We start from the raw sequence: 15,132 nt of genomic DNA on the forward strand, positions 1-15,132 counted from the left end.
ACAATTAAATGGAGGCTCTGACTAAACAATTACATCCCCTCATTGCTTTCTATTATCCCAGATACCAAATGACTCAGAGCCCAGGGATGCGGGCTGTGGTGGTGATGCTGATCTGCATTTCTGGCCATCTTTGTCTGTGCAAAGTGACACCAGCTTCATTCAGGAGACATGATTGTGTGAAAGGGCAGTGGAGGGAGGAAGGAGGCATGTTGAGAGGCTGACAGAAACCCTTGCAATCCTTGCAACTATCAGTTTTATCTCCTACTTTGAGCAAATAACCTGGTAATATAAATTTTATTCAGTTCATCAACTCATAATTAACTGCTTCTCATGGACATTGAAGTCTCACAGCTGGCAAAGTAGTCAGTTTCTTAGGACAATTCATCAATCATAATCCACCTGCCCCTCTTGCCTATGCCAAAAGGAAAGACCAAGTGGCTGCTAATACTGCCACCAAGAGCCAAGCTGCCTGGGTCAGGTGGGTGGGTAGTGACAGAGTACCTAAAAGGTCAGCCTCTGCCACCAGCGAAGGGCACTTTTCTCATCCAGTGGCAGCTGGAATGTAAATCAGATTCTCAAGCGTTCTCTTTCATCTTGGTATGCCTTGTTAACATTCTGCCTCCTAAATGCTAAAGATGGTTTTACCCATGCTGTGGAGAGGTGGTCCATGGAGAAAAACTGGTAATAATTTCATGGAAGAATGACAAGGAGGAAGTCTTTATAGAACTCCCTCTAGAACCAGTCTCCTGTTGCTTGCTTTCCTAAGGTGCCTGAAGCAGGAATTCCTGCTGCTGCAGACTCAGAGGAAAAAGAAGGAACCACACTCTGCTTAGTCCGTACATAGGGGTTAGTAGGGAATCCTTCCAGAATGCAGGACTCTCCCTTTGACCACTGTACTACTATATAAAAACATGGGTCATTTTTACTTTAGCTTTAAGAACTTGTATCAAATTAATGATAAAGATGTCTACATAAACAAATGGACTTGATGCTCTGAACGCTCGCAGTTTCTAGAAGTACCGTATTTGGGGTCTGATTTAGACTCACTTTTCAGCTTTTATTTTAGACTGGTGTGAGCATCCTTCCTCCTTCTCCAGATTTTTGCTCTTTAAGTGTTTATGACATCACACCACTCAACAAACTCTGTGGCCATTATGAATTCTAGTCCAAGAGACAGGTACCCAATTTCTAAGAAACATTAAAATCTCTCATGGAAAATTTACTTAATGGATTGTGGCAGATCCAGATTCACAGCATGCTAACTTAATCTTAATTCCTTCCTTCTGAACAATGCACCGAATGCCACCCAATCTTCCACTCTAAGAGCAATGCCTTTGCAATTCCAACTGGTTGCACACTCACAAGTATTTTCCCCATCAAAATTTAAATTGTTTATCCAATTTATGGGTAAACAAAGGGGCTATTTTGATCATTGAATGAGTCTTTTATTAAAACAATACCTATAAGAGAATTGAGGAAATTCGGTCCCACTGTGAAGTTTCCTTTCACAAACATTAAATTATGTTCACTTTTAATCTAACCATGGCAGACATTTTTCACAGTGACATACAATTTTTTTTCATACAGTTATCAATTTTAAAAAGGCTCTCAAATGTAGGCATGCAAAAAATATTTAATTTCTGGGTCCCACATTAAAAGGAAGAAGTCCTTGTAATAAAAGTGGGAAATATCTGAGACCCAAAGCTCTGTTGCTGTTTCACAGGCCATAAAATCGGATGGTTTTGCTGGCTCACTGTGCCAATGAGCAGTGTTCACTTCTACTGTAAGGCAAGTAAGATTTAACACAGATGTAGTCTTTGTATATAGACTTTGAAGCCCTCCTTACCATGGAAATTTTGTTATTTGTCTTCAAGATAAAGTATGAGTGTTTATCTCCTGTATGTAAAATGGCCATTAACATGGTGGTCTTTCTCAAATACTCTTTGCAGGTACAAGAAGTAATTAGTATAATTTAATAGGATACTAGCCCTAGCAATTGGTAGATGGGTTGATGATAAGGATACAATTAGATCTCCTCCTCCTCCTTTCACAATGATCTCTCATGACCTAAAACTTCTCTTTCTTACTTTGTAGAATATTTTTAAACCTTTAGGTATCTTAATTTGGGACTTCCTTTTCCTTTTGAGACTATTTGAAGCAATGCAAATCACTGTAAATCATGGAAAAAACCTTCTCCAGAATTATGTGAAGAGTGAAATCAGTGATGTGCTGCAAGTGTACATCTGTAGATGATTGCAGATGATTGCACCCATGAGGCATGTGGAATGATTACTAGCTGATGTTACAAAAACCTGAATGCAAAAGAATCTGTACAGTGTGGAAAGTGCAGGTAAGGAGGAAATCTGTACAGGATCCAACAATAGCGGGGATTCTGGCACATTTGCATCTATGAAGCACCCTTTTCAACAGAACCCTATGAATAGACCCCTCTGCCAACACCCTCAGTGTGGCCCTGATAGCAGTTACTGCCATGTTAAATATTGAGTAAAGGTAGATGCACACTCAGATAAACAGTTAGATGTAAGGTAGAAGTACTTGTCATAGCCCTCCAATTCCCAAGACTTGTATGCTCGTATTTAATTCAACAATTATATTTATGCTTTTTAGGTGCAAATACTTAAACAAATATAATCATATGACTAATAATTTTTAAAATTAGTAGTGTCTGTTCACAAAAAAAAAAAAGTAATTTTTCTCAATATTTAGCTCAACTTGTCTTACACACTTCATAATACTGTCACGGTCTCAGCTGCACCCTACGCAATTAAACATGGCTAGGAAAAATACAGAGAAGAAAAGAACACAATCAGAAAGAAGAAACAGGCTAGCTGTGAACATATCTGATGCTCCCAGTGGGAGACAAGGCTGAAGGCTGTTCTAAGATGAAGAAAACATCAATCTTTTTATAGAAGCCTGAATCAAAACCAGCTAAGAAGTCTGAGAAAGAGAAGAGCTTGACAGTACCATACAGGTACAGTCAATAGTGAGGAACTTTGCTACCCACGTCCACACAGGCTTCCAAGCCTTTCATTCATATCCTTTCTCTTACTTCCATTCAGCCCCACACGTAGTGCTCAAAAAATCTTTCAGGCACCCTGAAGAATAAAAGATTCAATTTTACATTAAGGCTCACACTGTTACAACACCTACTTAAGAAGTCAAGTTCTGTGTCAAACTGTTGGAAAGAGTAGCTGGGTTTCTACTGAGTTCATAAGCAATTTACTATGGGAAAGCAAGAACTTCCGGTAGCCTCCCATCAGGTGGAACCTGAAACAGCTGAAGTCACCTCACCTAAAGGGGTACCTTATTCTTTCCTTACTATCCTTCCTCCCGTTTCAGAACTTCAGAGACAAAAGGATTTGAGGTACTGAAAGCTCAGCTAATTGACTCCTGTTTCATCAATTCTTCAGTTTCATGAACAGTTATGAGGTAGACCTCTGTGATTTTTGCTTATAACTTTTCCAGAGGTACTGCCAGACAGAACTTCCCTGGCTTTTAGTAACTGCGCTCTCTTTAGAGATTACACTTGCAAAATGGGCAATACTAATTGGTCTTTACTTCATTCTACATGCAATCTAGAAATATGCACATTGAAGGACAGAGGCATTAGCTGTAGATATATGCTGATGTGGCCTGTTTTGGAAAATGATCTTCACAATCACCTTGTGTAAATATCATGTTATTAATATATATTAAAGGGCACAGGCACTTGACAACCTATGGCTCAAATCTTCCTGTATCGTTGCTGTACAAATGTGGAATGGAGGCCAGTTTTGTAAAGAGAAAGGAAACACTTGATGGTCTACATCTTTTAAAAGGCTTTTAAAGTCTTTTAACACTGTCTTGCCATGACAACACACAGGAATATGGCTAGGTGACACTGCTCTGTGATGGGTGCAAAACCATTTGTTAGGTGTCCTTATGAGCAGCTATTAATGAAACACTGTCAGAAAAGGAAGACTGTCAAAGTTCCAGAGACTAATCTTGGTCTGGTTCTATTTATTTCTTCACTCTTGATCAGGTTGATAGAATATAAATGATACTCATGTAATTTCAGATAAAAGTAAGATAAAAGGCAGCACAAGTAATCAGGAGGAGAGATTTAAAACTCCAAAAGATCTTTCAAATTGAAGAAATAGTCTGGAAAAACAAAAGAAAGTATGCTATTCAACAGAGACAAGTGTAAGGGTTTACATTTTAAAAGAAATAAGTAAATAAAAAAAGGATAGAAAACAGGGATGGCAGCTCTTTCAGTAGGACACAAGGGCTGTAATAAATTAGAAAAACATGAATCACCCACAACATGCTGTTCTGAAAATGGAAAACATCTCACTGGGATGTAGAAATTGTAACAGAGCTTAAAACCACATAAAATTATGGCTCTACTGGGGTATTCTGACAGCACTGCATTTCAACAAAGTGTTGAATCAGCCAGAGAAGGTCTAGAGAAGGACAGTAAGAACAATTCAAAGTATAAAATGTAAGTCTTTTAGCAAAAGACTGAAACATTTAGAGCCATATGGAAGGCATAACGAAAGATGCAGAAACGCTTTTTTTTTAAGGTTTTGTCTATGCCAGTAGTGAATAAGGTGAGAAATTACTATCTTAAATTGCATAAAGAAGAAAGATTCAGGTTATGCTTTAGGAAAATCTTCCTAAGAGTACAGACAATGAAGCAACACAGTAAGTTGCCTGGAAAGATGATGAAGTCTGTTTCTCATCAGAAGGAGATGGCCTAAATTATCTTGACAAGATGACTTCCAGACACATTTATCAGTAGTCTATAACAATGTTCTTCCTTAAACAATATGTATACGCTTGCATGGAAACATACATAAAACAGATAAACAGAACACCTCAGAACTAAAAATAGAAAACTTGAGAAATAAATATATTTTATTTATTTGAGTAAGTACCAAAACGAACACTATCATGTTTCCAACTTTCATCCTTTAAAGTCAAAGCTAATTATAAAAGTGGGACCAAGGTATGGCCAAAATCAAGGTATTTTCCAAATAGGAAGCTACCTAATTGGTATATTCACAGCATTAAAAACTCTATTAACTTTTATCTGATTAGGACAGCTTGGTCTTCACCCAGCAATAAAATTGTAAAAATCCCTTCTTTTTTCTTTCAAGAGAACAAAAATAACAGAAATGATCAAATATTCATAGCTTGTACTTATATGCCACAAATTAAGAGTTACTAATTATAAAGTAGTTGTAAAACTGCTATACTCTTGTGATTTTTGTAATGATAGGATTTCAGGATCCAACAGGACAGGCTGCATCATAATAACTGCAAATGAAATACAAATGAAAGTACAATAAAATAGTATAATTACACAGAAAAGATTTATTTCATTACTTACCTGTTAACTACATACAAAGGTGCATCACAAAAAGGATATTTATAAAATATTGATATACGTGATGGTTATAATCCTGTTTGTAACAATCCTAATTTGAGGAAGCTTATTTAACATTTTGTAGGAAAGCTTCTGTGTCTTACTCAGTATTTTAAAGTTTAGTAATCAGCCTTCAACTGATATTCAATTTAACTTCTGGCTACTGTACTTAGAGGTGTTTTATCCTGGTTACCTATTTCTAGACAAAAACAATTTATCAGCTACAGGTCTCCTAGGTCTATTAGCTATCTCTGACCTTTAAAATGCAATACTCAGAAATACACATTGATAAGGCATAGGACTATGACTCAGGAGACCAGAGTTTCAGTCCTGATTTTTTAACCAGTTTTGAAGGCATCCATGGACAAAACATTTCACCTGCCTTTGCCAACCTGCCCCCATCACTAAAAACAAGCTGGCCTCCTTTATTTAAGCACTCTGGGTCTCATTCAACTCTTCTACCCATTGAAGCTTGTCTAAGACATTGCAACTACTTTTCCCTGTTGACCAGGTAGGCAGCTAGAACAACACCCTTCAATGCCACTAATAATTTCATATGTCAAGATAAGAAGGGTGATTTCAATCTGAGGCCTAATTATTCTGACAATACCCCTATCTTGTGCTCCCCTTCCAAACTACCTGGAACTACAGAACTTGAATGTGGATGGTTTTAGGTTCTAGTGTGAACTCAGCCCATGTTCTTCCAGGCATGGCAGTAAATCTCAAGGTTGACTGAGAGATCAGACAGGATTATCCTTTGAGATCTACAGAAGAAAAAAATTATAGAAAATTTGGTACTATTGATAGTGTTATTCATTTAGCAGTACTGGTACAAATGGTACTCTTTTGACTCCCACAGGGAGTCAAAACAGAATGGTGCTTGGTTGAAATCAGGTTTTTCTCCCTCTCTCACAAGAAAAAATAAAGGACATAAATGGGACTTTTTGTTCAGAAATTATTTGGTATTACAGAGTACTTGTTGTAGCACGACTCTGAGACTTTCTTGTAACTCTCTGGCTCATAGTGTATAGTCAGCAACCTGAATATTTAGGAACCAACTGAAGCAATTTCAGCTGTAAAGACTTTCGATATTCAAAAAAACTTTTTGGATTGCAGACATTCAGTCATTAAATCTTTTCATTACCTTCAAATTCAGCTGAGGCCAGGATAACAGTCTGGAGCTCAAGCCAGAAAAATGAAAAGGAAAAAAAAAAGCTTATCAGAGTCAAAGAGATGCATCAGAAAGAATTCAGCCTGTGGGTATGTTCTGTCATTTGAAGGTACTTCCCTACCTGTCCTGAAATGAAAATTTACAGCTGCAGACTCCTGTTAGACCTCTGTCTGTTAAATAAATGTGAGATAACCACAATGTTCTGACAGAGTAACTGCATATTTTCCATTTGGATGCGGATCTTGCCACGGCTGCCCATGCTCTTGCCACCTTTCCTGCTTTTGTGTTCTACACTCATTTCCTCATGGGGATGGCACAACACATTGCAGCTGTCAGAGAACGTATTCTCCTGGTAACTGCAGTGATTTGCACAGAACACAAATTGCACCAGTTTTGCAAAATCTGCCTGACTCTCAATGATTTTTCTGGCTGATGTTCTGACTTACACAGTTTGGATCAAGATTGCCACAGATAACATGGTATCATTTTTTCTCCCATCTTCTCCTTAGTAACAAGATGATTATCAAAGTAATTCTGGATGGGATTTTTTTTGCATGGGAATTACTACTAAAATTAGACAAACAGAAGGAATTTTATACTCTAAAATGAATCAAAAATAAAACACAGAAATTAGTCATCACATTTGCATACTGGTGATAATCAACAGTTGACTCCTTATAAAGACATTGTTTTAAAGTTATTTAAATCCTGGGATCCCAGGCAATGTAAAAATATATCTTAACTGCAAAACAAATAGCACAGCCTCTCCTTCTGGCATGTGCTCTACTTGAGTAGAATACTGATTGCACTTGATGTCTTTTCAGTACAGACATGAACTATCTGTTCCATTCATCTCAAAAACATTTTAAAATGGATACTGAAATGGATTTTACCAGTAGGACAGACCTATCTCATTAAAGCCACTGTAGCCCAGCTCTTGCCTGCTTAGTCCCAGATCTTCAAGGTCCATGCATTTAAATCCAGGTGGGCACTGGTAACCTTCTTCTAGCTCTCTGGAACAGTGGGTGTCTGGGATAGCTAAATTATTCCAGGTTACATTTCTGTGAAAAATACAAAATTAAGTTGTTACATAAACTCAGCCCATAGCAAAACTACACATCTGAAAGTGTTGAAAGTGAGAAGACTAAAGTGAAAAGTTCATCAGCAGTTATTTTTACTATCTGATGTTCTTTGGTATACGCTGTTTTCATTAATTAAGCACTTATTGTAAAGAGCAAGCTAACACTCTCCTACAACTTCAGCCTTAGGCAATGACAGTACAAATACTAACAGCAGAAATTTCATACTAATGCCTAGAGATCCCATAAAAATGGAGACTCTCCAAGAAATGGAAGAGTTAACATTCAGCTGTTCCAACTGCTCTGTAATGCAATTTGGACACGATGTTTCAAGCTCCTTTGCAGATCCTGAGAGTGTGTTCAACTGCAGCCAATATTATGACTTTGACTTACAAAGGCATTACCTGTGCTTGCTTTGACACTCCTTAAAAGGATCCTTGTGGATGACTTGTCAATCACCTGAATATGTATTCAGCTTCTTGTAACTTGGTCAGGACAGGTTTCCACCATGGATGAAGGGTCACAGGAAAGAAGTCAAACCATTACTTGTGTAGTGCAATTAGTATCTAGGCACTGCTGTGACTGAAACAGATCTGATTTACTTCTAGGTCAGTCCAGCAATGATTTAGTAGAAGAGGTGAAAAAATTTGAACTGGTTTGAATTGGTTCAAACTGATTTATGTAACTGACTGTTAGTAACATTTTAAAATAGAAAGATCATGAGACAAGGGACAGTGCCCCAACACAGTGACACAGTGTTGGTCATTTTTCACTGTTGTCAGAGGCTGAGCATCACTTGTTTTCCCTGTTTCTCTGGCAGCTGTGGTTGAGCTGTTGGAGGCTTTGTCACACTGGACAAAATGGGAATTTAGGTAGGCCCAGAGCTAAGGGCCATAGAAGCTAAAAGGAGAGGGACAAGTTTGTTGCTCTCTGTTCTATTAAATATATGCCTCTCGCATGTACACATAAATATGGGTTACCTAAGTACTCCCAAACTTTGGGAAGGAGAAGCTCAGGCAGTTGATTCCCCCTAATCACTTACAGTGCCCAGTTAATAATCACAATACACAGTCCTCTGCCAAAACCAAAGACTGGTCACCCCATTTTCCCAGAAGTCGTTTGGTTAAGAGGCAACCTCAGCAAACCATCCCGCTCCACCCTGAGCAGGTCCCTGTCAGGGTCTGCAAAGCCACACAGCACAGAAGTGGGGATTCACATCACTTGTGCTGTGGGGCTGCTGGGCAAACCAAAGAGAAGAAAGGTCCAAATAAGGCTCCAACTCTGCTGAATGAGCACACAGCTAAACAACAACTGTTTTTCCTCCCTGCTTGTATTCTCTCATCCAGCATATGAAAACCCTGATTTTTGGTTCAGGCCTAGGGCAATTTCAAATCAGATGTGAAAAGCTAATCACAGTGAGTTCTGGTCTGAGAAAAAAAAGTCAACACCATTTTCCATTCATGTTCAGGTTGATTTTGACCTCCTGGTTACAGCACAGACTTTTGGTATAAAAACACCCAAAATGAATTGCTGAAAGTTACAAAAAAATGTTGTAGTATTCACCCTGTTATCCCAAGGCTTTAACCAGTGTCTTAAAATATATCATTTTAATCTTGCTTGTCCACAGAAAAGGGGAAACTTTTCAGCCTGCCCTTTAGGATAATTAGCATCTTATTGTTTTTCTGAAGTCCTTTTCCTTTAATCTAACTCACAGATGCATTTTGACAACTAAATTGGGTGAACAGAAGCTTTAATTACTTTATTTTTATTGCTTTTATGCACTGCATGGAATAGCAATACATTAGTTGAAATCTGTCGGTGTGAAACCAAAGCTTCCTACAAAATTTTTCCTAAGCAATTATAAATGCAGATAAATAACTATTGTCACATCTATCCTGTAGTCATTTCTTCATGATACCAGGGAGACATATATATCTGCATGGATGCACACACAGACATGCACAGTTCCAGATGGAGTTTTAAAGAACACCCTGAAATTTACAAATGTGCATAACTAAAAATACAAGATACACAAGCATATGTGTATTTGTTCCACTTTTGTAAACATGCTCAGCACATGTCACTCAAGAATTTAAAAATTAATCTGTGCACCCTAATTCCTTTAAACTAGAAGATGTTAATTCATACCCAGTTGTATGCTTTATGTTAGATTTATGATACTGCCATCCAAAAGTCATTATAATATATAGGACTAACATAAAACAATATTTTACATATATTTTTAGAAATTAAGATTAATTCATTGGCTCAGGAAGATTCAGAACCCCAGTAGCTAATGAACACTGGTACACTGGTAGTTAATGAACTTCACATCATGGTTTGCATTAGAAAATCCCTCAAATCCCAAGAGGCCAGCAGTGTGAGGGCATATTATTAAAAGCATTGCTGGCTCAATCACTGCAATGAAAAGCATTCATTTAAGTGCTTCATTTAAACCTAGACCATTTTTTTATTTAACCTCCTTCTGAAAGAAAAAAAAAACTGACCCCATGCATTGAGTATGATTTAGGGTAAAAATGAAGAATCTCTGCTTATAGCACTTGTACAGATACAGGCCTTTTTGGATCACTGTCACTTGGCAAATTGTGTTCTGCCTCTAGACAGTAAATAAGCATAGACTCACCAGATGTTTTCAATATAAGATGACTTAAATTTTATTCCTTCATGGGACATACTCAATATCAATTAAGTACTGAGATACTGATTCAGCACATACCTAGTTTTAAGCATCTCAAAAGTTCAATTAGGCAATGTGCTTAAATGTCTTGCTGAACAGGGTGCCCAGATAAATTTATGAACAAGAAATAATTCATCCCAATAGACCAACAATATTTCTATGCAGAGTATTCAATGTCTGTGGAGTGCAGCATCAACCCAACAAGCGAGCTGAGAAATTAGTTCTCCACAGGAATGCCAAGGATGCAGAAGGAGATAATTGACTCCACATCACTTGATAGGCATCCTTCAATAACAAGATTGTTGCAAAAGACATAGGACTGTTACTCTGACATGTTTTTAAGTGCCTGAAGAATGTTATGATTACATACATGTGTACATCACAGGAAGAACCTGAACTGTTATCTCTTGGGAGTACAGTGCCTCTTTTCCATGGCATCTGTTACAAAGCTGGTCTTTCAACCACTGTGTGATGTGAGAACAATCTCTCTTTTAGTACCTTCTCCTTATTAGGGCAGTTCTTCAAAGAGGGGTTTTGACACCTTAAGAGACAAATTACCACGGTAGCTTCTAGCTTCTTGTTTTCTGCCAGCCTGACTTTCTCTGTTGAAAATAGAGATGGGGAAAAAAATGGGATTTTTTTTATTCTGGTATTCTATTAATTTTCTAAGATATGACCAGAAAGCTATTCAAAATTAGCAAGCTTCTTATGTAGTTTCCAGATCCAGAAAATTTTAAAAAACCCCAAAACTAAACCTAAGAGGTATATTTATTGATAAGGTAATAAAAAAAATAATTTCAAATGGTCAGTTAGGTAAAGAAATTAATAAGTAAAAATGACTTAGCTGGAGCTGAAGGATTTTCTGCATTTGTTAAAAGGAACCTCATGTCTGTCCCTGTACAAAACCAGGCACTGCCCAGCTGCTGACTGGAGAGCTACTGCATGTTAAAAATACCACAGCAGACATAAAAATGGCTGGTACATCATGAAGCAAATAAGTAGTAACTGTGCAGCTTCCAAAGAGGGAGCAATACATTAACTGGGGTCTCAGAGGAGTTGGCACTGATTTCTGTGCGATCCATTTTCATTAGTGACCTGGGGGACCTTATGAACCCAGCTTCATCAAAATCACACCAAACATATGATGAAGGATAACAAAAAACCTTTGAGAACAGAGAAAGATTATGCAGTTCTGAAGACTTTAAAGGTTACTCTCAATAACTGTAATTTAATGTCAAGTAATGAATTCAGAAAGTGATAGAACCTAAACACAAAATGGACACTGCTGTATAGAAAGTACTAATACAGAAATAAGCTTAGATCAGATGACTGATAAAATATTTTTCTTTTAGATACCAAGAATTATAGTCTTTTCTTCTGCTAGACATCTAATTCTGAACATAAAACTCCAAAAAAAAAAAAAAAAATCCATTCCTGTACATTTCAGAAGAGATGCTTCTGCTTTGCCATATTGCCAGAACACAAGGGAAAAGAACCAAGTTAGTGAGACTCCAGCAAGAAACTTAAAATAAATTCAGAGAACTCCATGGTACACAGAAGTTGTTCCTGAAGCTGAAATTAAATGGATGATGGGCTAGGATCTCCCAAATAAATACTTTCTGATGAAGTAATACTGTGTTTCTACATTGACTTTAGACAAGTTGTCTGATGAATAATAATACACTGCTCTCTTACATATATAGGTCAATAACATCTAATTAATTTGTATTTATTCTGATGATCAGGGTGATCTACTACTATGAAACAACTTCCCTGCACCATTCAACACAATGATTATAGTCCATGAACTCATTTTTTAAAGCTTTAAATTTTATCTTATATCAGTATTTTATGAAATGAGATGTAAATTACAAGCTGAATTCATAGTTGGAAAGTAAGGTCAACTGTGACAAGAGCATTCTGATTTTAACAATGGTTTGGAGCCACTTTTGAAACAACAAAAGATAAAAGCAAAATATGTATAGATGTATATTAATGGTAGTGGAACCTCTCAGGTCAAAAATATGACATAGTAAATGCTAATTGCTAGGGTAGCAAATAATTTTTTACAAATTTATTTATAATTCATTGAATCATACAAAAGAACAGATTTTCACACCAAATGCAGAATAAGTTGTTTAGTCACCAACACTTCACATTCTAGATTTAAAGCTCCCTCCCACAAATGAGTCCATGAATATAGCCAAGACTTGTAATTCAATTTTATTTTCCTCACACAGATTACTGGGGCCTTTGGGATGCCTTGTGGTAGCCCTTTTAACATTTAGATGCTGATCTAGGAGGTTGCACATCTCTGAGAGCCCTGTATCCTACTTGAGTGTCTTGGATACATCAGTAACACCAAATGCCTGCACATGGGTAAGTGCATCAAGTTTAAAACTCTTCAAGCTAAAAAAAATAACACTTCCTATCATCAGCCAAGTCATCAGCCTTAGTTTGTTTTCCCCCCATACCTCCAGCCAGTTATAGAGCACATGACCTTGTTCTCCAATCAAAAGACTTTCCTTAATGAAGATAATTTATAGAATTAGAAAGAAAAAAAACATATTCATGGCATAACCATTACTAATGGCTGTAATTTTATACCAATAAAAATGAGAAAATCTGCAATTAAGATTCTTATGACAATATCATACAGAAACATTGTGCAGAAGGGAAGTTTTAAATTTACTTTTCTATTTAGAATTTATCCTCTTAAAAGCTCAGATAGTTCATGGCAATTACTACACACCTGATGATATCATTAGGTAGTCAAAAATATTAAAATTTTTATTTTGTATTCCAAGTTACATTTGTTTACAGAAACTCTGGGAACTTGAAAGATAGGAAGCCTAGATGGAAAATTGTTTGTATCACCTGATTCCTTGTAAAAAAGTAAAATGGAGAAAGCTTAAAGTTTATTTGTTGCTTAGTGACCATGAAAACAATCTAAACACCTAGGCAAATTTCCTTCACTTTGTCCTTTTAAATGTGTCTCTTATTCCCAAAGCCATATCTTAATTCTTACTGTGTTCATCCAATCAAATCCTTTTCTCCTGTGGGAAACTCTGAACATACAACTGCTATTAACAGATGGTTCCTAGACTACTTCCTTACACTTGTGCTCTTTTTACAGGCCTAACAATAATAACAGCTGCTCCTGCACAGTTGTTAGAATAATAATATTGTGCTATAATAATTGCTACAGATTTGTTTCTATCATGAAGTTTTCTATTTAACATTTTCATAATTATTACCCCATTATGATCTCATCTTAAAAAGGACAATATTAATGAATAAATCACTGATATTGATAGTTCTAAAATTTGCAGTAGTAGTTTATCATTATGATTGGGCAGAATTTTTTCAAAGTGCACTCAGTGTGAGCGAACTCTCTTCTCACTGAAGTCAGACACATATATAATTGCTAACTTCAGTGAAACGGCACCATACTGCAATTGAGTTCTACTGATAGATCTTCTAGCTTGTGCAGAAAGAGACTGTGACTTAGAACCATGATGCTGCTGGAGTTATTACAGGTTCTAGAGAATACAATAACAGTGTCATCCAAACTCACTGGTGAAAGTGAAAGAAATTTCAGAGAGTACCTCTCTGGTTTAAGGACTACAGATTTGTTTAGGCACAATTCTTCCTCTGATATTTTATAATTTTAGCATTTTGCTTTTGGTCAAATTTAAATCTAAAGTCATCATGTACCATACTTACAGAGCCAGTTTCCTGTTTTTAATCCAACAACAAAATCTGTGTTATCTTTTAAACTGTAAGTGTGAAAACTTCGTCCATATTTAATGTTTCTCATAATTATATCTGTAATTACAACTATAAAGCTTTCAACCCTTTCTGGTAACAGATTGTCTCTTATATCTATTCATTATTTTTATCACTTTAAAAGATAAGATAGGGCATGCTTAAGGACTCATGGCTTTACGAACAACATAAACACATAGCTTAAGCTTTGGCAACATTCCATATTTTACATTTTAGCTTGGCAAACACAGATTCTACTAATCAAGAATTAGTAACTGAGGAGAATATCAGACAGCATCTGCTAGGGATAATTATATTCAAAGCAACAAGCCCAAATAACTGAGGGCATCTCTTCCATTAATTTTTAATAAATCTTGAAATAGCAGGGAAATTCCGGAAGAATGCTAATGCCATTAATTTTTAAAGAACAAGCAGCCCAACTGCTTAGCCTGACATCAACCAAGACAAAAGAAAGAGTGAGCTGGTAAAAAGTCTAATTGCTAAAGAGTAAAGAGCATTAATGTAACAAATGGCAGCCAGAATGGATTTAGAGAAAATAATTCTCATCATAGTAACATGATTTTTATAAGATTACAGATTTGTCAAATAAAATTGCCTAGCTTTGACTTTGTAAAGCAATTAATTCAGTAACACATGACTGATTAAAAAGTTGGCACTATATAATATCAATAAAGCCCCAGCTAAATGGGCTGAAAACTGATTAACTGACATGTCAAAAAAAACACTTGCCAGTGAAATGATCACCATGATCTACCGGAATCAATGAGAGAGAAACATATAAAATTAAGAATAAGGATAGAAACATAAATAACAATAAGAGCAAGACATTCTAACAAGTCGGAATTATTTGGTTACCTTGATCAAATAAACCAAAATCTGCTTTAATACAGGCAAATGCAAAGTTACAATGGTAGGAAAGCAAATCTTATGTCCTGTGGCCTATAGATTAAAAAGGATAAGAGGATGG

The 15,132-nt window shown here is 36.5% G+C and overlaps 1 protein-coding gene across 6 annotated transcripts in view; it reads right to left on the bottom strand.

Moving 5' to 3' along the window:
* The window catches only part of NALCN (sodium leak channel, non-selective), a 240,299-nt gene that overhangs the window by 179,525 nt on the left and 45,642 nt on the right, over positions 1-15,132 (bottom strand). For 4 of the 6 annotated variants that reach the window (XM_048295894.1, XM_048295893.1, XM_048295892.1 and 1 more), the window contains one exon: positions 7,506-7,660. In XM_048295894.1, the coding sequence (XP_048151851.1) occupies positions 7,506-7,660 (155 nt within the window). Of the gene's footprint in view, positions 1-6,572; positions 7,480-7,505; positions 7,661-15,132 lie in introns of those variants that run through there. The other 2 variants (XM_048295898.1, XM_048295897.1) reach the window with 2 other exon arrangements.

The sequence above is a fragment of the Corvus hawaiiensis genome, chromosome 2, assembly GCF_020740725.1.
Source record: "Corvus hawaiiensis isolate bCorHaw1 chromosome 2, bCorHaw1.pri.cur, whole genome shotgun sequence".
Classification (NCBI taxonomy): domain Eukaryota; kingdom Metazoa; phylum Chordata; class Aves; order Passeriformes; family Corvidae; genus Corvus; species Corvus hawaiiensis.